Here is a 27,481-nt window from a genome sequence, read left to right as displayed (position 1 = left end):
CCTTGTTCGATAGGAAGCAGGTATACAATTCCTCCTTTGAAAGCCTGCTGGCGGCAGCAGTTTGGGAGAGGCAGGATGATAGATCAGGAGGTAGAAAGAGCCCTGCAGCACGACGGCTGGAGGGGCTGGGAGAGCCCAACCCAGCATCGCCCTGGGCAAGCAGCATCAGCCGGGGTATCTCCTGGGGATGGGGATGGGGGTGGGGGTGGGACGGGGGTGGGGGTGTAGATATGGGGATGGGATGGAGATGGGGTGCAGATGGGGATGGGGATGGGGGTAGGATGGGATGGGGATGCAGATGTGGATGGGATGGGATGGGATGGGATGGGGATGGGATGAGGGTGGGATGGGATGGGGATGCAGATGTGGATGGGGTGGGATGGGGGTGGGGGTGTAGATATAGGGATGGGGATGGAGACAGGGATGGGGGTCCAGATGTGGATGGGGGTTGCAGATGTGGATGTGGATGGGGATGAGGATGTAGATGCAGATGGAGATGGGGGTGGGATGGGATGGGGATGGGGTGGGGGATGGAGATGGGATGGGGTGGGGTGGGGATGGGGATGCAGATGGGATGGGGATGCAGATGCAGATGCAGGTGCCGGCCAGACCTGTGCCCTGGTCCCCTTCCCCGAGCCCCGACAGTGTTGATAATCCACGTGTTCCCCCCCTGCCCCTTGTTACACCCCCCACGGCATTTTGATAGCACACCTTTTACAATAAAGCTTAGTTGTTTGTTTTTTTGTTTGTTTGTTTGTTTTTTTTTTGTGTTGCCAATGCAAAGTAAAAGCCGTGCGAGGGATTTCCACCCAGCAGTCAGCTCTCTGCAGAGCAGTGTGGCCGTGGCCGGGTCGGCCGCCCCGGCGATGTCCCCATGGGATCACGCTGGAGGTGCGACTCTCCCCCCCCCCCCCAACCCCAGCAAAGCCCGCGGCGCAGCGAGGGCAGCAATTATCAACTTTCCTGTACAGAGAGATTTGCATTTTAAGCAATTTGTTATCTAAAGCGCGGGTCACCGGAGTTAACCAGCCATCTGCTTCCCAGGCACCGTGGAGCCAATTCCAAACGCGGCTCCCGCCATTTGCATGCATTATTAGACGCGTTCGTTGGCTAATGAGGTCTCCCTCGGAAGTCAGGTCTGAAGAAGCAGAGGGGGAAAGGTCTGGGCTTTCGCGGCGAAGGTGCAGCTAATGAACAGCTGCAGAGTAAAGGACACAGATGGAAGAAGTACTCACTCTAATTGCCATTTTTTCTAAAAATTGCGGGTTTTTTTCTAAACCCATTAGGTATGTGATTGCTTCCACTTCACTTAGTAAACAGAACCGAAACACAGGGTGAGCGGGTGAAAAAGACACCATAAAGTAGAGGATGCTGCCCTGTCCCAGGCTGTGGGAAGGGGGGCGGGTTGCGTGGTCGCAGGGGATGCTCCCGCAGGTGTGCGAGCTCAGGTGAGCGCCTTCCCGGGCCGTGGGAGCAGCCTTCGGTGGGAAAAATCTCGGCGTTCATATTTTTCTCCGAAGAGATAAAACAGAAAACTGAGTTTTATGTCTTGTGATATATTCCTATGTGTTAGCAGTAGAAATCGCCATGCAAAACTAAAATTTTGATTCCGTTAGCGGTAACATAAAGCGTAAAAAATGCTATTTTTCTGGCTGTACGTCACCAGGTGCGTATCCTTCCCTCGCTACAGCCCTGCTGTCATTTTTCTTGTGCCTTCCAAAGTTTCCTTTAATTTTCCCCTGGCTTCAAGGCATTCTTGCCAGCTAAGCAGAGGATGTGTTTGCAGAGGTAGATTTAGCTTCCTGAAAACCAAATGTCATATTTCCCGTTCGCTATACCAGGATAAAATGGCAGGGTAATTCTATTTACAGATTGCTACAGATACCATTTAAAAAAAAATAAAAAACCAAGAAGCAGCAGGATTTCTTCTAGAAACCTACAATGAGCCACAGTCATCGTTTCCCTCTGGTTTCCGAAGCCGGACGGATCACCGCGATGGCCAAGTCTGGGTGCTGGGGAGGAGGGAGGTGGGGGAGGAAGGGTAAGGGCAGCGTTGTGCCTCTTAGTCATATTTTCTCTTCCCTGCTAATTTTTTTGAAGCTTGGATCTCAGCCTGGCAGCGACGGATCCGTGAGCAGATTGCTGGTGAAGCATTTAAAGAGGAATAAATGTATTTCGTAGGATGTACCTGCTGCTCGCTGGTGGGTCGGAGCGCGCTGGCACGGGCTTGGTGTGCCCGTACGATGCAGACAGCGTCGGGCCTGGTCTTGTACGCATTTGTCAAGAGGATGAAAATACGGAATAACTTAGTAGCACTTTGAGGTCCTGACAAGTCTGACTTTGCATCACAATTAGCATCTTTCACTAATTTATTACCGGGGTTATCAGTTAGCCCTGTGTTTCCCTTTGTCAGCAGCACCTTCAGAAGCGCCCGTGATGGTCCATGTGAATTATCCAGTTGCACTCCTTCCCCTATTGTCACCTTGAGGATGACAATGTAATAGCTACTGTATGTAACTGGTAGGCATGCCAATGCCTTTTCTTTTCTGCATTTAAAAACATAAAATATGTTTCGTTGAAATGTTCAGCCCCCCCCCCAGATTTATGTGCATCCGCAATTGTCCATAACTGGTGGGAGTTTTTCTCCCTTGCTCGTTGCAGGGATGACGTGCCAGGCCAGGACATCCTATACCGAGGACGAGGTGCTCTGGGGTCATCGGTTCTTCCCCGTTATCTCCTTGGAAGAGGGGTTCTTTAAAGTCGATTACTCCCAGTTCCACGCGACGTTTGAGGTCCCCACCCCACCGTACAGCGTGAAGGAGCAGGAGGAGATGCTGCTCATGTCATCGCCCTTGATAGCGCCCGCTGTGAGCAACAGCAAGGAAAGGAATAACTCGGTGGAGTGCCTGGATGGTCTTGATGAAGTTGGCACAAAACTACCTTCAAAACTGCAGAAAATAACCGGGAGGGAAGACTTCCCCAAAAAACTCCTCAGGATGAGTTCCACCACCTCTGAGAAGGCCTACAGCATGGGGGATTTACCCATGAAACTCCAGCGGATCAGCTCGGTCCCCGGGAATTCGGAGGAGAAACTGGTGTCTAAAACCACAAAGATGATGTCGGATCCGATGAGCCAGTCGGTGGCCGACCTGCCGCCCAAGCTGCAGAAGCTGTCGGGCGGCGGCAGGATGGAAGGGAACCTGCCACCCAAACTGCGGAAAATGAATTCGGACCGGTTTACATAACCCGACGGGACTTGGAGCTGTCGCTTAGAGCTTGAACTGCGGCTGGCGAGGGCAGGGTGGGCAGGGGAGCCCAGCTCCGCCAGCCCTGCGTGTGCGGAACTCGGTGGTCCCCGGCGCGCCGGGAGGCAGGAGCATCCCCCAGGCAGCGGTGGCTGTGCTGTAAGTAGGAACGACGGGACGATGGGCGAGCCGATGTCCGTTGGCATGTAGTATCACAACACGCATGCAATAATAGTGTGCAATTTTTGCATATAGTTTTATGGCATGACTCCTACTATATTTATACTGTATATTCTGAAAAATATGGAAAAGGACATTCCTTTCCCCTGTATTTCTTAAGGCTAAGTAGTAGGTAAAACACGCGAGTGGGTAACTTTCAGGTTAAGTTATAATTTGAGTTGAAAATGTTTTGGTTTTTTGTTTTTTTTTTTTTCTGATGTGGATCGTGATGTTTTGTTCAACAGAGTAGTTATGGTGCATGTCTTTTTTCACAAAAGAAGGTGTATTAGTTAATTCCTCACACCAAATCTGCTAGCCTTAAATTAACTGCTGGTTTCTATTTTGCTTTAATATTTTCTTGGGGTTGCTTTTCCTGTGTCTAGGCTACCGGAAAAAAAAATAAAATGTATTTCATAAGGTATTGCTTAGAGCAGAAACTTGTATTAATGAGCCTAGGCAAAACAATAAATAAATGAGTAAAATTCACACTTTAGATACGATTAGTAAAAATTTTTTAAAATCTTCGTGCTTTATAATGTATGTGCAAGAAACCCCTTCTAAATAAGCAGGACGTGCTTGATTTCTCATGTCGACAGAATAGCTAAACATGCAAAGAGCTGAATGTCTCCATGAGGCCCGGCAGGCGTTTGCTCTGGACGGACTGCGCCCCAAAGGCAGAGTGGCGATTCCCCCCGATTCCGCAGTGCCCGGATTTGGCTCCCTTGGCTTTGCCGGCCCCGCGGCAATGCCAGCGACGGTTGGGTGAGCCCCGGTGTGGCAGCCAGCGCGGTGCAGAGTCGCGGCAGGTCCCAAAGCCAGGCAGGCACGCTGTCTGCGCTGCCGGCGGCATCGCTCCGTACTGCTCTCTCTGTGGTGAAAACGGTGTTTAAACATGTTCTTAACTGAAGTTGACCCTGTGGGTTTCAAAATGAGTAATACTTTGTATAAACGTTTGGTTGGACGTCCTTCCCTGCTTGGGTTTGGGTTTCCTTTTCCATCTCTTGTCGCTCTGGCGGGGTCAAGCCGGGAGGGCTGGGGGTTGTGCGGGTGCCCCCGTCACCGTGCCTTGCGGTGCTGGAGCACCCTGCACCGCCCCAGACCCTCCCCAAAATACGGGAGGTCAGCGGTTGCAGTGCCCAGGGACACCCATGGTCCGTGGTCTGGGTTGGGGGGTCCAGGTCATGGGGGGTTCCCAGAGGCTCCTTCATGGAGGAGGAGGTCTGGGCGAGATGGAGGGATGGGCAACACCGACAGAGTGCCGGGTACGAAACCCACCGCCAAAAGCGGGCAAGAGAGGGCTCTGCGGGACATGGTCTGTGTGTCAAACCCTCGAGACCACAGCCCGGTGGTCCCAGGCACTGCCACGCGCGGGGCAGGAGGTTCTCGCAGAGCTGCGAGCGGTGGACGGGCACTTCTGACTCGCGGGCTCTGGACCATCCTGCCAGAACGCTGATGCTCGCGACATGACTAATAACAACAGAGCTGATGATCTCTGTGCAAAAAAAATTTGTTTTTGTTGCAAATCTTGGCATGGAATAAGAGCTCAGAAACTCGGCACTGCTGGAGGGTTGGCTCAGACACCGCTGTGGCTCAGCGCTTTCTCTGGAATTGCAGCGTACGAGCCATCAGCTGTACCCCCAAGGACCTTATACTGACTTCCAAAGTTTCTTTTCAGCGTTTGTCATGGTTTTTGAGTGGCACTGCATGCTTTTTACACCTTTGACTATACTTCAGGTCCCTGCAGGTTCTCGCTGGCGGGCAGGGCGTGCGCGGCTCCCTCTGTGCTGGTCCTGCGCGCGCCGTCAGCCCCTTGCTGATGCCGCACGGTAAAATCTGGACTTCTTTCTCCCCGTTTGCTAACACTTCCTCAGGTCGCCTTGTAAAATACCGCTGATTTTTGTACCACGCGTAACTCTTCTACCAGTCCTTGACTGACAGCACAAATAGCCATGTACAGTCGCCGGGTGTCGAGAGTAGAAACACCGCCGAGTCCAACCCAGAGAGCCGAGAACGTTAATCGGCACGGCGTGCACTTGGCCGTGGCACAGCCCGGTGATGAGTCCTGCCAGCAGGCTGGGGCAGATCCGGCTGGTTTTGGGAGTGGGGTCTCCAGCAGCTTGCCCTCTCCTCAAACTTCCCCCTTGGTTTATTCGTGGTGGGTGGAGGACCACTGCCTCCTTCCCCGGAAGCTGCCGGAGGGTGACCCGATGTCCCCCGCGGTGACACTGCTGTGGTGGCAGTGCCCCCAGGATCATGGCTTTGGTACGAAAGCGCAGCTGCGAGGTGGGGAATCCTCCCTGGGACATCGGGGTCCCGCCTGGGGGCTGCCTGTCTTTGTCAGGGTGTCCCACCACCTCAAGCGCTCAGCTTGGGGGGCAGCTCATGGTCCAGATGACTTTTCTTGATGGAAAAGTAAATGTGACATGTCCCCAAACGAGGAGCAATGGTGTTTGGCCAGCCGTGCCCCAGGGGCCACCAGTGTCCTCCTACTTGGGGATGGAGGCCGGCTGCCCGTGTCCTGGCCGGGCGGCTGCCGGTCCTGCCTGCGGGAGAGCCAAGGGGCCTCCTGCTTTGGGGAACTTTGGGTTGGCTCTGTGTACAAGGCCGAACGAAGTCGGAGCGGTGTGGATGTGTTCTGCAAATTGAGCTTCAAATAGGTGACAGGGAGAAGTGCCGTAGCCATAAAATACAGTGGCAATCTGAGCGGCTGCGGCCTAGTAGCCTGTGTAAACAACATGTGTGAATCGCTGGGAAAGTATCCTTGCTGTTATTAAATTAATGCCATAGAAAATGTTGTTATGAATAACTGGAAAGTTTGGTTTTTTAAATCAAAATATGCACCTGTCCTTGCTGGACGCGAGTTTTCTGAGGCTCGTGGCTTGTACTGCGATGCGTTATGTACGTGAAGGTGACAACATATGCGTCTTTCATAAATCAGAGTGAAAGTACAAACATGGATGATAACTTTAGTTACTCATTTTGGGAAGTTATTTCTGGTTAATATTTCATTTTTATCGGTGTGGCCGCTGTTTGGTTTTTTTTTTTTTTTCCTAATTAACATTTTAGCCCAGCCCTAACGCTTAAGCTAAGAGAAAGTAACTGTTTGATTGCACAGCCGGTCTGTGTTCTCTACTGCTGAATTTATGCTTGAATTATATTGTAAATTGTACATATTCAAATTAGAATGAACTAAATGCATTTTCTGGCATGCAGTCTATAACTGTATAAATGTACAAGTTTATTTGAATTATACAAAATAACAAACTCTTGTATTCATGAACACTGCAAGCTCAGTTTTATCTAAAGCTATATTAAACTTTCAAAAGTTGTTCGGTTTAAATGTCTTTTATCCGGTCCACTTTTTATTACTTTAATAAACGGCTACATATTCACGCTGTTTTGAGGGCTTCTGATTTCACGTGCAGTGTGCGCAAGAGGACAGATTTTCGTGGTAGCAGCAAAACTCCAGCCCGGGGTTGGCTGGTTGGTTGCGTGGCGCTTTCGGGGGCGCCGGTGGGGGCCAGCCCTGGAGACGCGGGCTCCGTCCCCAAGGTCATCCAAGAGCAGAGCCCCTGGCACACGCTGCACGTGCGCCTGTAATTCGGGCAGCCCCGGTAAGCCCACGTCCTGCTGAATTTTTGAACTTTACCGTAATCTATGCAACGGGATTTCCTCTGTCGCACAGAGACTGGGGAGCTCTCTTTCTCTCGGCACAGGGAATTAGGAACTTCTACTGTTATCTCCCCCATCCAAAATTCTTATTTTGTTGCCCCAAGAAGCTGTGGCTGCCCCATCCCCGGAGGTGTTCAAGGCCGGGTTGGACGGGGCTGGGAGCAACCTGGGCTGGGGGGAGGTGTCCCTGCCCAGGGCAGGGGGTGGCACTGGATGGTCTTCAAGGTCCCTTCCCACCCAAACCATTCTGTGATTCTATGATTCCATGATTCTATGATCCAGCCCCAGGAATTAAAGTTCCAGAAATCAATAGAGGCTATCAATCAGATCTCTTCCCATTTACATGAGACCTTCCTCTCTGGTTTTTACTATAAATTGCCCCGTTAGTGGCTGGGTATCACCACTCAGGGTGGGCAAAATACATTCTGTGCCATGAAAATAAAAATAATAAACGAATGACGAAAAGATGTGTGATGACAGATGACTTTTTAACTCCTTCCCCTCTAGAGGCTGCTGAGAAAAGGAGCATAACCATATTTTGTTTCTCCAAGCTACCTGCTCACCTTGCTCTGAGTCCCGACCTTATATTGCTGGTCCACCATCTGCTGGGTGAGAAAGAAAGAGAAGCATCCTTTGTATAAGAGCGCAAAAAGGAAATATATGCTCTTCCTGTGTTGGGGCAAACGAAGAGAAGAATGTGAACACCTTGGCCTGAGGTGTGAGGGCTTTATTCAGCATGGAGGGAGGTGGGGGGCATTGCTGGGGCAGAGCTGCCCTGTGCCCGGGCAGCCCCGGCCCCGCCGGCGGGTTGAGATGTGAACCCCAGCTCGGGCGGGATTTATGGATCAGGGCACCACTGAAGGCAGTTGCGTCCATATATTTAAAAAAAATAAATAGATGGTGGCAAATTTTAGTGGTGCTGCGACTTGCACCAGCCCCCCCGGGACCAAGCAGGGCACGTCAGTGTTCACCTGTGGTGACAGAATTACCAATTCCATGGATTGGAGGTGATTTACGGCTACGCTTCTCGCGTTGCCGCTTTGTGAAAAGGAAGGGGGAAAAAAAAAAAAGGGAAAGAGCGAGAAGGAGAAAGAGCGAGGCAGAGAGCGAGCAAACACATCCCTTTATGGCAGCCTAATTTTTGTATGGTTATAAGTACTATTTAGTCTGAGTGCAATACTGGTTTGGTTAATCTGTTTACGCCGCTTCCAAGCACTCTCTGATTGCTGCAAAAACGCACTTGAATTATTATTCCCGAGACAAACATCTGTGCATCATCCATGGGAGGCTGGAAGGCTCTCGCTGCTGTGCTGGGCTGTGCCTGACCCCATCGAGCTGCTTCTCCTCACCTCTGGCGCCCCACGGAGCTGCTCCGGGGGAATTTGAGCAGGTTTGTGGTCAGAGCTGGCCCCAAAGCCGCGGTGAGAGCGGTGGGGTCCATCCCCGTGGCTCCTGCTGTCCCTCAGCCCACAAGTTCTGCCAGCGGGGACGTGGTCTAAGCACCAAGAGGTGAATGCGTCCCGTGACCATCCCACTCCCTACAGCCCACCCACCGCTGGGGGAGAGCGATGGGCTTTAGCGCCGTCGCTCAGGGTCGATCAGGCATCTCATCGCTCCCACACGACTGCCCTTCTTCATGAGCAAGGCGGAGAAACAGCATTCTCCCATTTCACAGCTGCCTATGTTCTGGCTATAGACATTAGCTCACTATACATCCACTGGCTGAGACTTCCCTGACCGGTTCATCCATCAGAGACGCATGTCAGGAATAGACACGTGCATCTCCCTGGAGGGAACAGCTCCCTTGACCCAAATATTGTCACCATGTAGAGTCTTCCCTCAAGCCAATAGGTCTATTCATAATGCTCATGGACGGTGGGCATCACCAATGGAGATAACCCCAATGCCATGAGCGTTTTCTCCCTGTTAAGCCCATCTTATGGTGATGACAATCGGGCAACTCAAGTAACAGCACCGAGGCTTCCACCATTTTCCTCCCGTCTAGGGGGGATGCTAGCGAGAAGTGAGCAGAACACCCCACGTGACAACCAGCTATGCAGTTTGTCTCTGAACCTGCTTGCCAGCCCCGCTGGGGAGGTCCACCGGCACTCACCACAGCCAACGCAGCCCCAGGCAGCCGCTCGCGTGTCGGCGCCTGCCTGCGTTCGCCCCCAGGAACGGGCTTTGCCAAATTGGTGGAGGTTTAAGGAACAGCATGAGCGTGACGTAAGGATGAGATGTACTGGTGACCACAGACGCCATGGGCTCAGCACGGCTTCCTCCGTGTATCCGGGTACAGGAGGTAAGGCAATCTAAAGGTAAGAAAATATACAGTATGCACGTAATAATTACACACACCTTCCTAAGAAAGTGTATAATCTGTGATGTCTATGTATCCATAACGCTATAGGTAACAGCAGTCAAGATAGCTCTCTGCTAATTCAGATTTATTCCGCATTTCCGCCCTCCAAACTTTTACATTTATTTCTGTCTAAAATGCTTGTAGGTTTAGCTAAGCTTTTTGGGCACTGCCATGGGAATCGGGTCTTTGGACTCTTTCCACGCCAACTGCGCGCGACGGAAAGCTCGTGACAGATGGGCGAGTGTGTGAGAGAGGGAGAGCGCGGGCACGGCAGCGCCGCTCACTGCAGGCATAACCCGGGGAGACTTTTCTCTTGGCATCCTCCAGACTTGCCCTGGGGCAGCTCCAGGCGTCGGTTCCTTAAGTGTTCTTGGAGCCTTCGTCAGTAAGAAAGAAAAGAAAAGCCAAATTAATGTGTGTCTCGACATAAGGACAAAATTAAGCCTTATGCTGAGGTGATGCTCAGGATGAATATAAACATGACCTTACACCCCATTCCAAGGAAGAACTATACAAAATATTTTATACTAACTGACAATATTGATAAATCCACCCTTTATAGCAAAATTAATTTAATTTTTCGGAATAGTAAAGCTCCCCTGCAAGACGATAAAACGAAGTATTTTTTTTAATCAGTACCTTACAAATTTCTATTTTTCATTTCATGCAAATTGAGGGAAACTCTCAACACATTTCCGCAAATGTGTTATTGGATAATATATTGTCCCTTTAGCCACAAAATTCTCCTTGCTGACAAGAAGAAATGGCAACGCCTGTACATTGAGGCAATTGGAAAGTAGATGTGGAACGCCAGAGAGTCGCCGTGGGAATGTTTTTTTCCGACTATCATTACAGTTTAACCGTGCCTTTGGGTGCCCGAGCCACATGGCTTTAATGGAGCGCTGCGTAAGCGCGATGTTCGCTGCAGGCGTGCTCTGAAGTGGCCGCAGCGCTCCCCGAAGCCTGCTGACGGGCTCTCAGCGGGGTACCTGCAGCGAAGGCAAGGCGAGACAAAGCTTCTGCCGCCTCCGTGGGACACACGGAGGGTAAAACTGGCAGCGGCGCCACAGAAGGCGTCACAGCAGTGGTACCGGGTGCCAAAAGCATCTCAAGAGACGAGTTCAGAAACAAACAAACAAACAAAAACTCATAAACACGTCTGTCTCTTCCATCTTTCTACCGAAGTTGTTCCGTCTTACAGTCTCAGTAATGAGATTATCAAATCCTAAAATACAAATGTGCGTCTGAAGAGCGCATAAATATAATTTCCCATTGATGTTTATAGGAATATGGCCATTTATTTTGTCTCAGCCATTCCCTGTGGCATAAGTGAATGGAAAGCTCTAAGTGAAGATAATTGATTTCTCTTTAACTGACTTTGGATGGTATGTGGCGGGGGAGAGCCCGGCAGGCTGCGCGGGGAGCACCGGGTAGCCGTGGCGAGGCAGGGTAGCGACCCTCTGCTGCCTCCCTCGAACTTCAAATCTACGTGGTTTTCCCCTTTCTGAAAATCAAAAAGCAGCAGGCTGCAGCTCACTCTCACCAAAGCTCGACAGTAATTCCTTTTTAATACTGGGCTGCAGCTGGGCAACACATGAACTGCCCTATGCGGGGAGCCGGAAATAGGAACGTACTTTCGGCTGGGAACATTTGCAGACAGAAGCAAAAAAAAAAATGATGGCGGCTAGCTGCAGGCTTGGCACCGGGTGAAGCTTTGGGAATCCACCTGTTGGCCAGAATCTGAACGCCATCAGCTTGCCGGCTGCGGCTGGCTGGAGCCGGGGATGCGGTGCCGGAGAGCTCGGCGCTCAGCCCTGCGGGCGCATCTTCCCTGCAGCTGCGGGGGGGGTGAAGGTGCAGAGGATCAGAGAATCATAGAATGGTTTGGGCTGGAAGCAACCCTGAAGACCATCCAGTGCCACCCCCCTGCCCTGGGCAGGGACACCTCCCCCCAGCCCAGGTCGCTCCCAGCCCCGTCCAACCCGGCCTTGAACCCCTCCAGGGATGGGGCAGCCACAGCTTCTCGGGGCACCCTGCGCCAGGGGCTCACCGCCCTCAGAGTGAAAAATCTCTTCCCAATATCTCATCTCAGTCTCCCCTCTTCCAGTTTGAAGCCATTCCCCCTCGTCCTATCACTACATGCCCTTGTCAAAAGTCCCCCTCCAGCTTTCTTGCAGGCGCAATTCAGATACTGGAAGGGGCTCTGAGGTCTCCCCGGAGCCTTCTCCTCTCCAGGCTGACCCCCCCACCTCTCCCAGCCTGTCCTCCCAGCAGAGGGGCTCCAGCCCTCCCAGCATCTCCGGGGCCTCCTCTGGCCCCGCTCCAACAGCTCCGTGTCTTTCCTATCTTAGTGGATGATGCAGATGCAGATGTTTCCCCAGGCAGGGCTTCTGCGCGGGTGGCTTTGCCTCGTCAGCTGCAGCTTGGCATCTGGGCATTCCAGGCTTTCCCGCGAGCTCCGGGGAATTTGGGGCTCTAACGAGGGCTGCTGAAACTCTTCGGGAACAACCCGCAGAGCGTGTGTGTACTCAGATCATACGTACTCCAAGCGTGCACACAAGCACACGCACAGGCAAAAAAATATCCATTTCAAACAGTGACTAATACAAATGCAGTTTTTCTCATTTCTGAAAAAAGCCTTCGGTATGTCCGGCACTGCAGCGTCACAGTACCACCACCGCAAATACTTACCCCCTAGGAAGCGCCGCCACCTTTATCTCCATACACTAAATTTCCTATTTTTGGTTCCCCCCTGCTCAACGCACCGCTTGAGCACCTTCTGGTTCAGCAGAAGTGTCCTCATACCAACAGTTGTAGTGCCGTAGTCGGCACTATTTAGCGCTGCCGCAGGGCTGGAAACGCCAGCTGCATTCTCCAAGGAAAGGTCCCTTCTCCTCCTTCTCGGGGAGGGGACCCGTCCTTGCCGCAGCGGAGCGGGGAGGAGCTCAGCTTTGCTCCGCTGGGTTCAGGGAAGGGCTATTGCTTCACCGGGACCACAAAATGCAATTTAAAATGTGTGCTAGGCGTTATCGATAAATGCTCAAAAAACTCAATGGTCCCTTCCTAATGCATAATTTAGAATTCAATATTAAAAAAGCAAGAAACGACAGTTTCTTTGACAAGCTCTATTCTTAATTTTTATATTATATTCCTAAAGTATCTATTATAAAATTAGGGTGTCGCACACCAGCTCCACTGCAGGTCCTGCGCCGTGCAAATACTTTATAAGCAGTGATTTACGATTCTGCACAGACACAATATTCAACTAGACCACAGGGCCTCCATACAGATACCTTAATACTATTGCATAATTCATGTTATTTTATATTATATTTTCCCTTGTGCATACATACTGAGTTTGCTTAGCCCTCAGGAAATCTGTGCGAAGGAAATGGCACGCTCTGTAAGAAATGTCAGAGATCGCTCTGGTACTCCAGTACCAAAGTTAATGGGGCAGAAAGGCAATAGTGGAAGAATGTTTTTAAGTGCTTGTAGGTCTAGGTGTTGTGCAGACAATTTATTGTCTTCTTCAATCTAGACATCAAAAATCTTAACCTATAAACAACTGGATGTGCAAAAAAAAAAAAAAAAATTGCTGATTGAGCTGTCAGTCCCTGTCCTCTTTACTCAGGCTGCCTTTTCTCCGCAGCAGCGAGCGAGCTGGAAGATGCTCGGGCACTTTCTGGCGCTCTCCCAGCATCGCCCATCCTTCTGCCCTGGGCACAAACCCCCCTCCGCCTGGCAAGAAGGTGATGAGCTCCTTCGCTGCCGCTCTTCAGGGATGCCAGGGACTGGAGGCTCTGTGGTATTTGGGTACTTGACTGGCTAGAGAGAAAACTATTTAAATGAGTCTGTAAATGAACTTGTAGTCAAATAGATACATTTGAGATTTTTCTTTAAAATAAAATAAAAAAAAAAAAAGAAAAAAGGAGGGTCCTGGGTATGGGTGCAAGGACTGGCTGCTGCCCGGCTCCAGCTGCCCGCAGCTGCAGCTTCCCCTGCGTCTCCAACTGAAAATACTTGCCTGGTTCACAAATGCCCATTTTAAATACCGTGCAATCAGCTCATTGATATCTTTGGGGTTTGGGTTTTGTTTTGGGTTTTGGTTTGTTTGTGTTTTTTGTTTTGTCTCCCTTTCCTTTCCTTCCTTTCCTTTCCTTTCCTTTCCTTTCCTTTCCTTTCCTTTCCTTTCCTTTCCTTTCCTTTCCTTTCCTTTCCTTTCCTTTCCTTTCCTTTCCTTTCCTTTCCTTTCCCTTTCCTTTCCTTTCCTTTCCTTTCCTTTCCTTTCCTTTCCTTTCCTTTCCTTTCCTTTCCTCTCCTCTCCTTTCCTCTCCTCTCCTTCCTCTCCTCTCCTCTCCTCTCCTCTCCTCTCCTCTCCTCTCCTCTCCTCTCCTCTCCTCTCCTCTCTCTCCTCTCCTCTCTTCTCCTCTCCTCTCTTCTCCTCTCTTCTCTTCTCCTCTCTTCTCTTCTCTCTCTTTCTTCTCTTCTCTTCTCTTCTCTTCTCTTCTCTTCTCTTCTCTTCTCTTCTCTTCTCTTCTTCTCTTCTCTCTTCTCTTCTCTTCTTTTTCTCTTCTCTTCTCTTCTCTTCTCAAAAACTCCTTACTCTGGGAATTAAAATTCTCATATTTCTTAAGAAGTGAAAAAAAGATATTTTTACATTTTCCTTGTTCCCTCCCTTGACGGGCGAGGAGCCGGGGCACCAGGTGAGTGTGTCCTAATGGCAAGGTTCAGTTTTCTGTCCTGTTTGTCACTGTATTGCAGGCGAGCAAGCCCGGGTGCGGCACAGAGCACAAAATAGGTACTGTTTCATTAAGCCCTTTTTTTGCAGTGAAAGAAAAAATATTCGCACAGGTCCGCAGGAGGGAAGGAGGGGAGCAGCGGTCGGGTCTTCCCCTCTGGCAGGACACGCCGGCATGGGCGTCTCTGGTGGAGCGCCTTACCTTCATATAAATAAGCAAATATTAACGTAATTATTGCCATGGTAAAGAGTTCAGTTAGTCTGGTTAGGCCAACTGCCGTGGGAGTCAGGTTGCTGCTGCTTCCATAAATACCTAATCTTCGTATTAAAATGAAAGGGATTTAAGAGATGAAAACTTGAATTACATTTCTAGCTCTCTGCTTCAGTGGCTTTTAAGTAGTTCAGAGCGTATAGGCTGATTCTAAAGAGTCGAGAAATAGAAGTAGCATAGATGGGATATTTTTAATGAGAGCTGAACTTCCTTTCCAGATTTTTAGGAGCTGGCATATTAAGGATAATTGGAAAAATCGCTGTTCTTCAGGCTGGGGAGGGAGAGAGCCCACCCCGTCCAGCCTAACACCCCCTGCCTAACTCCCCGGGAACTTTCCGTTCGCACCGGGAGGTTTCCACGGCGGGTCTGGCATGGGACAAGCGCATTACGAGCACTCACTCTGGAATCCCCTTAGCCCACGCCACGCCGCCGGGGCTGCGGAGGTGGCGGAGTGCTGTGGCCGGGCAACCCCTGGTGCTCCTACAGAGCATCCTTTCCTTCATCTTATTTATTCTCTGCAAAATAGTCCTCTAAAGCAGAGGAAAAGATGCTGTAACTTAATTTATGACCCTTTGTCCTGCTCTAGACTTGCCTTTTTCTTTTTTTCCCCCCCCTCTATTTAATAAGGTTGCAAGTGGCTTAAACAAGACAGCGCAGGCTGCAAAGGTCCCTTCTTCCCTCCCCAGTGAATGTTCCTCCTGAAGGATCACAGAATGGGTTGGAAGGGACCTCTGGAGATCATCTAGTCCATCCCCCAAAGGATGCCTTGTATCAGGCGCTACGGTTTTGCAGCATCGGGGCACAAGGTGAGTAAAGCTTTCAGCGAGCGCCCCAAGCTCCGAGGAGGAGGAGAGCAGAGCACGCCTGGACCGGGATCTGACCCGGCCCTGGGCTGTGACGGCCACTCTCCTCCGTGCGTTCCCTGGGTCTCGCGTGTAGAAATCCATACGCGGGGGCAGCATGGGGATGGTCTCTGTGCCTGTTGCCGCCAGTAGATGATTAGCGTGCGTAAAACCCGCCTGGTCTCTCACACGGCTTGCCAGTCCGGCCGTACGCCCCGCAGCACCCGTGCGTAGGTGTCGGGGTGACTTATAGGCATAAACACCTTTTTCCAGATTTTTTTTCCCCTCGGGTGCACTCAATACAGAGCGCCGAGTGCTCTTTAACAAGGCAGCCTGCTCACCGCTCCGTCTCGTAAACTGGTTTTGTAGAAATGGACCGTTTGTGGATTATCTGTTTCTATGGTGATAGATGGGAATAAAGGTGGTGTGGTCCCGGCTGCCTTCAGCTGCCTGTTCTCTGCAAGGTCGCCCTGATCAACAGGGAAAATGCAGCATCTAATTCCCCGTAGACCATCAGCTGAGGCTTACGGACAAGATCACAGGCTTTGGCCCATGAAAAATCACTGTGGCAAAACCGCCTATGAAAGTTAGAGGCTGCAGCAGCGCAGTTAATAACCACCAGCAGCCTGGCGCCAGGGACACAGGAATTGCTATAAGGGAGGGGAAAAAAATAAAAAGAAAAGAAGATGTTTTTCAATTTTGGTCTTGTAGAGCCAGAAATATCATATTGTCACGGGCAGATCTGAAACTAGAAAATCCATAGATGCCCTACACAGCAATAAAAAAGGGGGCCGATGCAGACATGAGTTTTAAAAGCTGTAACATTATTTTGGGGGGGAGTTAATAAAAAAAAAAAAAAAAAAGGTATGTATTTTCTAAAATATTCCCCTTTTGTCCTTAGATCTGAAGACTGCCGTTTCCAAATTCGGTTCCCCCATCAATAGGCAATGGGGAGCTGTGCATCCACCAGCAGAGTTTGCTGCGTGGTGTGTGGAGTCAGTAGGTTTTTTTAATGGAAATACTATCAAATCCTTATGCGCCCGTAAACACCACTGGGAACTGAAGCCGTTCTTAACTTTATCTAAAATCCTGGAACGCGAGTTTTGCTGGGGTAAAAACCGAATGATGATCCTCCTATCTCCTTATGCTTCACAGCACAACTGGCAGCCACAGCGGATATCGCCGTGCCGCCGCTAAATCTTTAATATTTCAAACGCGTATTTAGATACCTCTTTCCTGATGCGGGGAACCTCAGCGTCGCGCTCGGGAGGATCGCCCTTTGGAGCGAGGCAGAATTAAAGTATTTAAATGTGTTACACTTCCAAATGCTAGCTTGCCGCTGGCCTCGCTTGTAGAAATAATAAATAAATAATAGAAAAGTGCATCGCATGATCACTCAGTCCCCGAAGCACCAACGTCACGGAGTGACTGGGAAAATGGCACTTTAACAGAGCAGGAGAGCTCACTCTTTCGGTGAGAAGTGTCCGTGCTGGAGTTAGGTCCAAAGACGAACTCTATCAATTAGAGCCAAAAGGCAAACGAAAGCAGCAAAGCAAGGCAGCGCGCCGGAGGGGGATCGCCAGCACAAATAGGGTATTTCTCAGCAAAGTTACACTTGCTGAAGATCCCACACAAAGCAGAGGTGAGGTGCGGGTTTCTCGGGAGGTGTAGCATCTGGCTGGTCTTTGAAAGGTAAAATTGAATGTTTAACGTTTAACTGTTTCCATGCAGCACTTTTCTTAGGAAAGTTTAGATGTTAGTAACAATTGTAAATAAGCTACAAGCTGCTGTAACGAGCCATGGCCTATATCCATTCATATTTATGTAACAAAGGCATCATTTGTGGAAGCAGAATATAGACACGCATGCGTATAAGTGCACACACCTAAATGATCTAATCTGGGGGTGGAAAAAAATGTTTATTCTGACCAACAACCTTATTTGTTTAGAGTCAGACCTTTCTCTGCCTTACCTTTTTTTACAGCCAACATGTGTCGTGCTTTTGTTGTCATGTCTTGGTGGCCCAGCACAGGTAACCCTTCCCTGCGGTGTGTGGGATGCTGCCGAGGAGACATTGCCATGGACGGAGCCGGGGAGGTGTGTCAATGCTGCTGCTTCCCTCTTCGCCGCAGCACGCACCGGGCAGAGGTCTCTCCCACGGATCGCTGAAGATGCTACTCTGGTGAGAACCCACCCGGAGTGCTGCCTCCAGCTCTGGAGCCCCCAACACAGGGAAGACATGGACCTGTTGGAGTGTCAGAAAGATGCTGGGAGGGCTGGAGCCCCTCTGCTGGGAGGACAGGCTGGGAGAAGGGGGGGTCAGCCTGGAGAAGAGAAGGCTCCAGGGAGACCTCAGAGCCCCTTCCAGTGCCTAAAGGGGCTCCGGGAGAGCTGGGGGGGACTCTGGATCAGGGAGGGGAGCCATGGGATGAGGGGGAATGGTTTGACACTGAAAGAGGGGAGATTGAGATGAGATCTGAGGAAGAAATTCTCTCCTGTGCGGGTGGTGAGCCCCTGGCGCAGGGTGCCCCGAGAAGCTGTGGCTGCCCCATCCCTGGAGGTGTTCAAGGCCGGGTTGGACGGGGCTGGGAGCACCCTGGGCTGGGGGGGGGTGGCCCTGCCCGGGGCAGGGGGGTGGAATGAGGTAGTCTTTAAGGTCCCTTCCAACCCAAAGCATTCTACGATCCTATGCTGGAGAACAATGTCCTTCCAACACAGAAGGGGCCGGCAGGGAGCAGCACCGCAGGACTTGGGGCACAGGGCATTGCTTTCCCCGGTAAAGCAAAGTAAGGACCCCCGTCCAGGAGTGTTTGTCCCCGGTCCTGCCACCACCCTGGGAATCGCTGCTCGGTGGGGAGAGAGGGGGGCAGTGCCGGCGCCAAGGGCGGGCGGCCGGGGTCCACCAGGGAGAGGGCAGCACCAACAGGCATTGCTGGGGGTAACATCACCTGGTTGGAAAAAAGCAAACCCTTCCCAGCGGTGCTTAGAGGAAGCAACGAGCCACTGGAACAACCTTCCTGAGAACTGAGCCACAGACCCTTCGGTTGATGCTCGCTGAAAGCAGCAGGTCTAGGCTCAGCGCAGGCACTGGTGGCGTTTTTGGCATGTGCTCAGCAGCTGATCACCGAGACCCTTTGCAGGCTTTAAACCTGTAAGGTGCCCATCTCCCAGTCCTACCTAGATATTTCTCACAAACGTCTCGCTAAGACCCTTTAAGTTAATACTATCATGTATAAATTAAGTATTCAGGGCAGGAACTGACATGGCTGGTAAAAGCAATCAATATGTAATAAACACTAATGAACCCTTATTAAACTTCCTAAAACCCTTTCCCAGTTTTCTTATTTTCCTCCTTGCCTGTACGCAGGGGAAAGCGGGAGAGAGTATTTCACATTTGACGAAAACATGTACTTTCCAGTTTTTTCCTTTCTCAATAAAACCTCCTGTCGGGCGCATTGCGATGCGCCGCCAGGCCAATCTGAAGCGTTGTCGCTGTTTGTAGAAGAGCTTTTCCCAGTATTTTGTGTCGAACCGTGTTTTTCTGTAGGTGGTTGTGATTAGAGCTGACATTAATTAGAAGAAATGCTAATATACCAGATGGGTTTTTTAAAAGGCGTAGTGGAGGAGCAATAAGCGCAGTGCATGTGCTTATGGAAAAGGAGGAGGATGGTTTTGTTAGCTATGTATGTACGACCTACGCACCACAGCGTTTAAGAGACGGGTACAACGTACTTTATTAATAGTACAGAATTTTAGCACACATCCCTTATTTATGGGTGCGGATTTATCCTCGCGCGGCGCTGGCGCCCTGCCCTTGACACGCCGCGCGCTGCAGCACGAGGGGCAGCGTCGAGGCACGAGCCTTCGGCTGCTGAAGGGAGAGGAGAGAAATTCAAATGTCAGACCTCGCAGCAGCTTTCAAGGCTTAATTTCAGACTTTTCTTTTTTTTTTTTTTTGATGGGGGGAGCTGTGTAAGCAGGAGGGGGCCGCCGACGGCATTGCAGCAGGTGCTGGCTGCGAGGCACCGGCAAGAGCTGCATCCCACGCCGCCCACCCAGCCATCCCCTGTACCCCACCGGGTTTGGGGACATCACCCAGCACACCGGGCTCCCGAGCTGGTCCTTGGCCGCCGGGAACCCTGCGCTGCCTCCTGGCCTTGAGCCGCCGCCAAGAGGAGCCGCGGCGTGGGTGGGAAAGGATGGAGCCAGCCTGGCCCGCGGTGCCATGGCAACCGCTCCCCTCTGCATCCCCCGGTGTTTTCCGTTTTGCGTTTTGAAATTAATTATTCAGCGTGGAGCAGGAACAAAAAAGAGATTACCCGCCTCGGTCCTGCAGGTATCCGGGAAGAAAGGGCTTCCCGGGGTTTCCAGGGGAGAACAGGAGTAGGGAATGGTTTTTCTGTAACCGCTCATCTGAAACGGCGGTTGGGGGTGCAACTCCGAGCATGCCAATCATCCCCGTTTCCCTGTGAACCCAGAGATTTTTATAACGACACACAGTTTTATTAAGAATTCGCTACAGCTGTAAAACAACAAAAAAAACCCAAAACACGAAACCCACAAACCCAAAAAATCATCACACTGTCTTTGTTTTCTCGGTGCACCAAGCATCTCTGGACCATGGCCAGGCTCAGGCGGGGATACCATTCCCAGCTGCCAGCGATGCCCATAAGGACCCTTCCAACTCTGAAAATTCCACGATTCTGTGATGCCATGGCCCTGCTGCAGGCTCGTGCTGGGGACTTTGTTCTTTTGCATCACCGTCATTGGAAATCCTCCCCATGGCTGCCCCCGCTTGACTTTTTGGATGTGCAAACGGCATTAAGCATCGGTTTGGTGGGAGGCGTGGGGAGAGGAGGTTTTTCTGTGTGGCTTTTCTTTATTCTTTTATTTTTCCATTCCGTAACCCAGCCTTGAAAATGGCAGGTTAGCCTTTTATAAAACGTTTTGGGGGATGGCAACATGAAAGGCACTTCAAGTTTATTTCCCAAAACAATTTGGGCTGCACAATATACGCTATATATGGTGTATATAGTGTATCTACTATATCTATACTACATACTATATCTTTTGAGACATATCGAAAGATGAAATTGTATAAAACAAGCTTTATAAAAAGTGTATGCGGTCCTTAGTAGACTTACTGTGGAGGACTGAAAGAAGCAGAAACCACAATGCCCCCCCTGCTGCTCGTGGGATTCAGCAGCCAACCGAGGCTTCAAGCAGCAGGTTCAGCTGGCAGTGCCGGAACGCTGCTGGTGGTGCCAAAATGCCACCAGCGGCCCAAGGTCAGGGCTTGCACCCTCAGGGGGGGGCAGAGACTGGGGAGGTGGCAGCAGCCCCCCAGCAGCCCTGTCCCCTGGAGCATCCTCAGGGGACGCGCAGTCCCTCAAGGAGGGGAATGTGGGCTCTGGTCCGGCGGCTCAGCAGCCGACAGACTCCTCCATTGATATTTTAATTTTATTTTTGAAATGACTGGAAAACTTCAGCCAGGTTGCTATTTTATAACTTTGGAACTTGACTGATTCTGCAGTGTTTGTTTCGTGTTTCTGCTGACACATCTGTCAAAACTATTACCGGAATCACGAACCATCTTTTAACCGATATTCTTCTTTTACCAAAATCTTAACATTTTTCCAGTGCACCAATATGTTCAGAACTGATTTGTTAAGCATTAGCAAATATTTCTGAGAAATGCTTTGCTTAAAAATTGATATATTTAGCTTTTTGGATAAACGTATACTTCTTAAGTAACGGCTGCTTTAGCAAACATTTTGGATGTAAAGTTCCTGTAAGAGTGAGCTGAGCGTGCTCAGGTGGGGAGGAAGCCCTGGGCAGCCCCTGGGGGATGCCATCCTCCCCAGCGCCCCAGAAGTAAAGCTGTTGAGCCTTTGGAGTATTCCATGAAAAAACAAAGGTCACACCTCAGTTCTTTTACCACTAGACAACTGAATTACCGCTGGGATTTTCCCTTTTTAGACTTCAGCCCCACGAGCAGCTCTTGGAAGGGGCCTGGCACTCGATGCACGGCTGGACTGCACGGGAGAACCCTGTGGGGAAGCGGAGCAGAGGGACAATATCCTGATGGCACTGGACAAACACTTGAGCCTCAAAGGCTTTGACTTTCCATGGGGGAATAATGTGCTAGTTATTTTGTAATTTAGTTTTATAATTAGTTGCACAAACCAGAACTGAATTGTAGTCTTTGCTCTTAGCTGGCGTAAGCTGGCTGGAAGAGGGGAGGTTTAGGTGAGATATTGGGAAGAAATTCTTGGCTGTGGGGGCGGTGAGCCCCTGGCGCAGGGTGCCCCAAGAAGCTGTGGCTGCCCCATCCCTGGAGGTGTTCAAGGCCGGGTTGGACGGGGCTCAGAGCAACCTGGGCTGGGGGGAGGTGTCCCTGCCCAGGGCAGGGGGTTGGAACTGCGTGGTCTTCAAGGTCCCTTCCAACCCAAACCTTTCTATGATTCTAAGGGAGCTTGTTTCGAGGCTGTCTTTGTGGTCAAGAACTTTTCCCCTACTCTTAAATGCAACAGATAAAGCTGCCGTGCTGCCCCAAGATCTCTGCTTTTCTCCTGAAGCAACAAGAGGACCGGTGCAGGGATACATCCGCATGGGTTTCCCCAGCTCTCCACTGCCCTAGCCCTCTTGGAGGGCTTCCAGCAGGACCAAGCCTGGTCCCAGCAGACCACAAAGAGCAGGGAGAGGCGAGGACAGTCCCCCACCGATGGCACCCTGGATGGCCCAGGGCAGGGACAGCACCCAGGGGAAACCCACCAGTTGCTCTGCCCATCCCACCATGTGTGTGTCCTCTACCACCCAGCCTCATCGTGCAACTACAGAATCACAGAATCTCCCAGATTGGAAAAGACCTGTAAGACCATCTAGTCCAATCATTAACCTAACACTGCCAAGCCCACCACTAAACCACATCCCTGAGCACTATATCTACACAACCCTTAAAAATTAATGCCGGTCCTAATGCGTATTATCACACCTTATTGCATATCGGACCAGAAACTTTGAGGACAAAACTTCGGTGAACTAAAAGAAAAAAAACAAACAAACAAACAACAAAGATTGGTTTGACAAAAAGTAATCTAATTTACCATGGTGCTAACTCACCCTAGGAGTGAGGATGTTCTGGATTCATAAATGACACACTGGACATTTTAGGGAACCCTGCTCTTACAAACCCTGGCTGTGAATCCTATCAAGAAACATGCATTATGCAATTAGGGAAAGCTTGCACAATTGCAATGAAACATGAAAACAATGTTAATTGTTTTGTAAGATGCATTTTTTAAGGTTTTAAAGATAGCACACATAAAATACCTTGTGGTCATCGAAGACTATTCTACTTTGGCATTATTAATCACCTTACTTTCTACTCTATTAATCAAAATAACAATAAATAACAATAACAAAAAGCAACTACATAAATGTAAAGACCACAAAGCTCTACATTTTAAAGGTGGGTTACATTTGCTTAGGAAGGACCACAGAACTTTTGAAATGTATTTACATATATTTTACATACGTATATTTTCTCCGCACATACTAAGTGAGCATCTGTGTGCATATCAATCTATATTTATGGGTAAGTGCATAGAAAGAGAGAAAAACCCCATTAATATTGCTTCTTTACAAAACATATATTCCATACATCTACAATGATATTTAAGAAAAACCCCTTTCTGGTAGATTTTGCGTTACAACTGACCTTAGAGAACCAACCAAAGGAACCCTTTAGAAAAGGACAACCCCCGTGCCTTGCAGGGCAGGCAGAGGTGACGCCGTGGGTCGGCTGGTGGACCTGCCCCCCACCATGGGACCCCCGCGCTGTCCCCGGGCACGGTGGCCGTGGGACCCCCACGCCACCCTCCGGGCTGGGGAGGGCTGGCAGAGACGGGCTAATGCCCCACAAGGCAGCAGCTGCTGTTATTGATCCATTTTAAATATTCCCATCCCTCAGAGTGAGAAGTTTAGCAGAGGAATGAATTATATATAGACTCTCTGAGACTACAGTCACACTGACTCAGCCAAAGAGCAGTCCTACGCTTGGTACGGGAGTTCTCCTTTCCTATGGCTTAAAGGGAAAAAATATCATTAATTATCTTCCCAGGTTCGGAATAATCATTCTGACTGTTACACTTTGCTATGTAAAATAAGGATGGAGATAGGAGAACTGAAAACATGGTTTCTAAAGCTTTATTCATGACTCTAAATTCAAAATGTTAATTGGAAGAATGTCATCCCTGGTTTCCTTGGGACCGGACTGTATTTGAGTGTCGGTGTTCCTGGCTCCACTGGTTTCTGCTCCATCCTCCCGATGTGCACGTAGTGACATCGGGGCATAGACAGGACCCCCAGCTCGGTACCGCGCAGCCCGCAGCCTGCTGCCTGCCTTCGAGGGCTCAGGGTTAATAATGGAATAGCTGAAAATTGTAAAAAAAGAAGTATCAATGGACTTGACTGCAGAAGCCAAGATTTTGGTGCTAGAGTCATCCATCTTTCTGCTGTGTCAAGCTGCAGCAGCGGGGGCATGGCATGCGCCTGCGTTTACTTTGGGTGATGCTCACTGATGTTCACTGCAGCCATAGCAAAATTCAGACAATGAGCAATAAAAAAAAAATAAGAAGAAAGAATTCTATCTGAAGCCCACCGGGGTCAATCACCAATCAAGACCATATTCTGGAAATTCTCTTTTTGTTGCCAGTTTAGAAATCAGGATGTTTATGACAGGAAAATGGTATATTTCTGAAAGATTATGTAATCAAGAACAGCAAACAAATTTTTTTTTTTTAGGCATCACAGTAATTCCTGTAAGATTTTATGAAGAAACAGCACCTCCAGTTTTATATTCCAAAATTGCGTCAAGAGCTACTTATCCGCTGCAGGTACGTCGCTGTCAATTCAGGCTGAGAAAGACAACAAGTTCCTATGGCTTTCCAACATGTCCTGGTTTGAGCTGCACGGGATTAATTTCTCTTTCAGTAATTTTACTTTTCAGTAAGGTCTCTTCTAATCATAGAATGGTTTAGGTTGGAAAGGACCTTGAAGATCATCAAGTTCCAACCCCCTGCCCTGGGCAGGGCCACCCCCCCCCAGCCCAGGTTGCTCCCAGCCCCGTCCAACCCGGCCTTGAACACCCCCAGGGATGGGGCAGCCACAGCTTCTCGGGGCACCCTGCGCCAGGGGCTCACCGCCCGCACAGGAGAGAAGTTCTTCCCAATATCTCATCTCAATCTGCCCTCTTTCAGTGTCAAACCGTTTCCCCTCATCCCACGGCTCCCCTCCCTGACCCAGAGTCCCTCCCCGGCTCTCCTGGAGCCCCTTTAGATACTGGAAGGGGCTCTGAGGTCTCCCTGGAGCCTTCTCTTCTCCAGGCTGACCCCCCCACCTCTCCCAGCCTGTCCTCCCAGCAGAGGGGCTCCAGCCCTCCCAGCATCTCCGGGGCCTCCTCTGGCCCCGCTCCAACAGCTCCGTGTCTCTCCTATGTTGGGGCTCCAGAGCTGGAGGCAGTATTCCCGCTCCAGTACTAATGCTTGGGAAAACTGACACCAGGACACTATTTTGGGGTGTTCATCCTGCTGAAGACGCCTTCCCCAGCCTGGCTGCATCCCGCCGGGGCCAGGGGGGTTTGCATGCAGCCAAACGGCTTGGAGAAAATTAAGAAAATTTCAGGAAAGGAGCAACACGAGGTGGGAGAGGAGGTAGGCTCCAATGCGGGAGGGGATGTGAGACGGTCCAACAGTGCCCTGGGCCGGGGATCCAACCCCTGCTCTGGTCCTGGAGAAGATAAAGCTCCATGGCGGCACTGCCGGGGGCGTGGGGCATCCGAGAGAAGACACCGAACACTCTAAACAGCTTAAGAGACAAATGAAAATGAAACCTCTCTGATCATTGACTTTTAGGGGAAAATCTTTGCCTTTTCGGAAAGTCACACAACAGTTGCTCAGCAAAAAAAAAAGACTCAGATGAGTTCTGACGATCTATGTGCCACAATCACCCATATGCCACCACCAAAATGAAAACACCTTTTTTTAATTAGCTGGGAGAGCAAAGTGTCGCAGGTATGAGGTGGACAGGTCCGATTTCTCAGCAGTTCCCTGGCAGTGCTTCGTCCCTCCGGCCCCCAGTAATTAACTCCGTTGTGGGGAGAGACGCAAACCACAGGAGGTGATGGGCAGAGGGGTTGGGAAGGGGCAGAACCAAAAATTCCCACTGCCTGGTGTTAATTTGGGTTAAAAATAGCAGAAAACCTTCACGCCTCTTTGAGGCAGGAAAGGAGCCGAACCTGCCCATGCAAGCTTTTGCCCACTGGTGATTTATTTCTTCCCCCCCCGTCCAGCTTTAAGAGGTCTGAAGATGCTCCTGGCACCGCAGCACTCGGAATTCCCGTCCCCTTCTGTATGTGTCGGACAGGACATCCTCACTCCTTGCTTCTCCCCCCAGCTGATGCCCGCCTTTATTAATTTAATAGTTACTTGCCAGTAATTATTAAAAAAAAAAAAAAAGAATATTCAGAAAATTAAAGTCAATGTCAAACTAAATACAGAGCAAACAAAAAGTATGGTGGCATTCCTGAACGTATTTCATCCCTAAAAATTCTCATTTGAGTTTGTGAAATATGACCGACTTGTCACATTCGGCAGACAGAATAAACCAAAAGAAGAGACAAATACAGAGGGAGATTTAAAAAAAAAATAAATAAAAAAAAAGAAAAGGGAAAAAAAAAAAGGAAAAAAGTGTAATTTCCCCAGGGTGCCTCTGCAGCCGCGGGAGATGGGGAGGGAGGAGTGCGACAGACACAGACCCAGGGCGCATAATCTGGTTTTCTACCTCTGGAGGAGTTTCCCCCTCTCTGCTGAGCAGCGAGCCAAGGCACACCGGCCTCTCAGCACCGCATTTACCCTGCGCAAACACCCATCCGCTTAATTACTTATCTAATACTCCATTATGTCCAAAGAGTGGCGAGCGATCTGCCTGGCCCTGCAGGGCAGTGACAGCACGCAGCCCGGTCCCGCCGACGGGGTGGGGGACAGGTCGCACCCAGGACCCGGTGCTTTTCCCCGGGTTTATTTTAAAAATATATAAAATAATATTGAGCTGACATGGATGATAATTTTTCTGGATAAATCTGGATAAATCTGGATAAATCTGATAGGCTAATATCATAAATATCACAAGAAAACAATAATTAAAATAAAATAGCGGTGGGAACTGCTTGAGCTGGAGGGAGGCAGAGCCAGGCTGCCCCATCCCCCGGCATTTGGGGGGGCTCTGGGGGCCACGTTGCACCCGGACCGGTTCAGTCTCCAGCGTTTGGCCGGAGCTTGCAGTAACCGCAGAGCGATGTTATACCCTGCCAACAGAAGGGAAAAGCCGTATCACTGTCTGAAACGTACACAAGGAATATGGTGGGCATCACTTCAACCGTTGTGCTTTTTGGAGCGGTTTTCGAGTCTTCTTTTTTTTTTTTTTTTTCTGAAGGGTTTAATTGTGACCGTAGTGTCCCCCACGGGAGACGGTGCTGCGGGATGGTGAGAGAGGAGCTCCGAGGCCGGCTTGCAAGCCTCAGGCAGGCGGTGTAAAGGCGGCTCTCAGACACTTCACGGCACAAAAGGCTTTTCCTCAGAACCGTATTTCACCGTTTCCGTACACGTTTTACCTGATTAAAACTTCCCGGGAGAACAAATCGTTTTTAGCTTGGGGACCTGCAAAAGTCTCAGGCTTAGTACTCGAATTGTAAAGGCTCTTTCTAAGAAAATGAAATAAAATAAAATAAAAATCTCACTTCAACCTATTTTTTTCCTTTTAGTTAAAAACATCCATGGAAATATGTTTTCAATAAAGCAGCACGTAGTGGCTGAACTGACTTTTTTTTTGCCTCTACAAAATTCCCACCGACCCAGGCAGAGGAGAACCAGGCAGAATCTCGCCGGTACGGGACCGGTGTGCAGAATGGAGCTCTTTGCAAACCATAATAAAAAAAAAAAAAAAATCAGGTTCTATTTTCCAGTTTAGGGAAACCTTGTGGCATTCCTCAATTACTTCTTACCTAAACACTGCTGCGTACGGCTTCTTTTGAGGATGCGTGGGGCAGTTTGGGCACGTACCCAGCGACATGCA

At 50.0% G+C, this 27,481-nt stretch overlaps 1 protein-coding gene across 1 annotated transcript in view; it reads left to right on the top strand.

Moving 5' to 3' along the window:
• Window positions 1-3,245, top strand: part of KCNJ3 (potassium inwardly rectifying channel subfamily J member 3) — a gene marked incomplete at both ends in the record, with an annotated part of 59,039 nt that extends 55,794 nt beyond the window's left edge. Inside the window, one exon of the mRNA XM_082483716.1 lies at window positions 2,662-3,245. Within this exon, the coding sequence (XP_082339842.1) occupies window positions 2,662-3,245 (584 nt within the window). The remainder of the gene's footprint in view (window positions 1-2,661) is intronic.
• Window positions 3,246-27,481: the final 24,236 nt, after the last annotated feature.

This window comes from Vanellus vanellus, assembly GCF_965231255.1.
Source record: "Vanellus vanellus genome assembly, chromosome: 5".
Taxonomy (NCBI): domain Eukaryota; kingdom Metazoa; phylum Chordata; class Aves; order Charadriiformes; family Charadriidae; genus Vanellus; species Vanellus vanellus.
The sequence above is the reverse complement of the archived record's forward strand: the minus strand, read 5'-3'. Positions and strand labels throughout refer to the sequence as shown.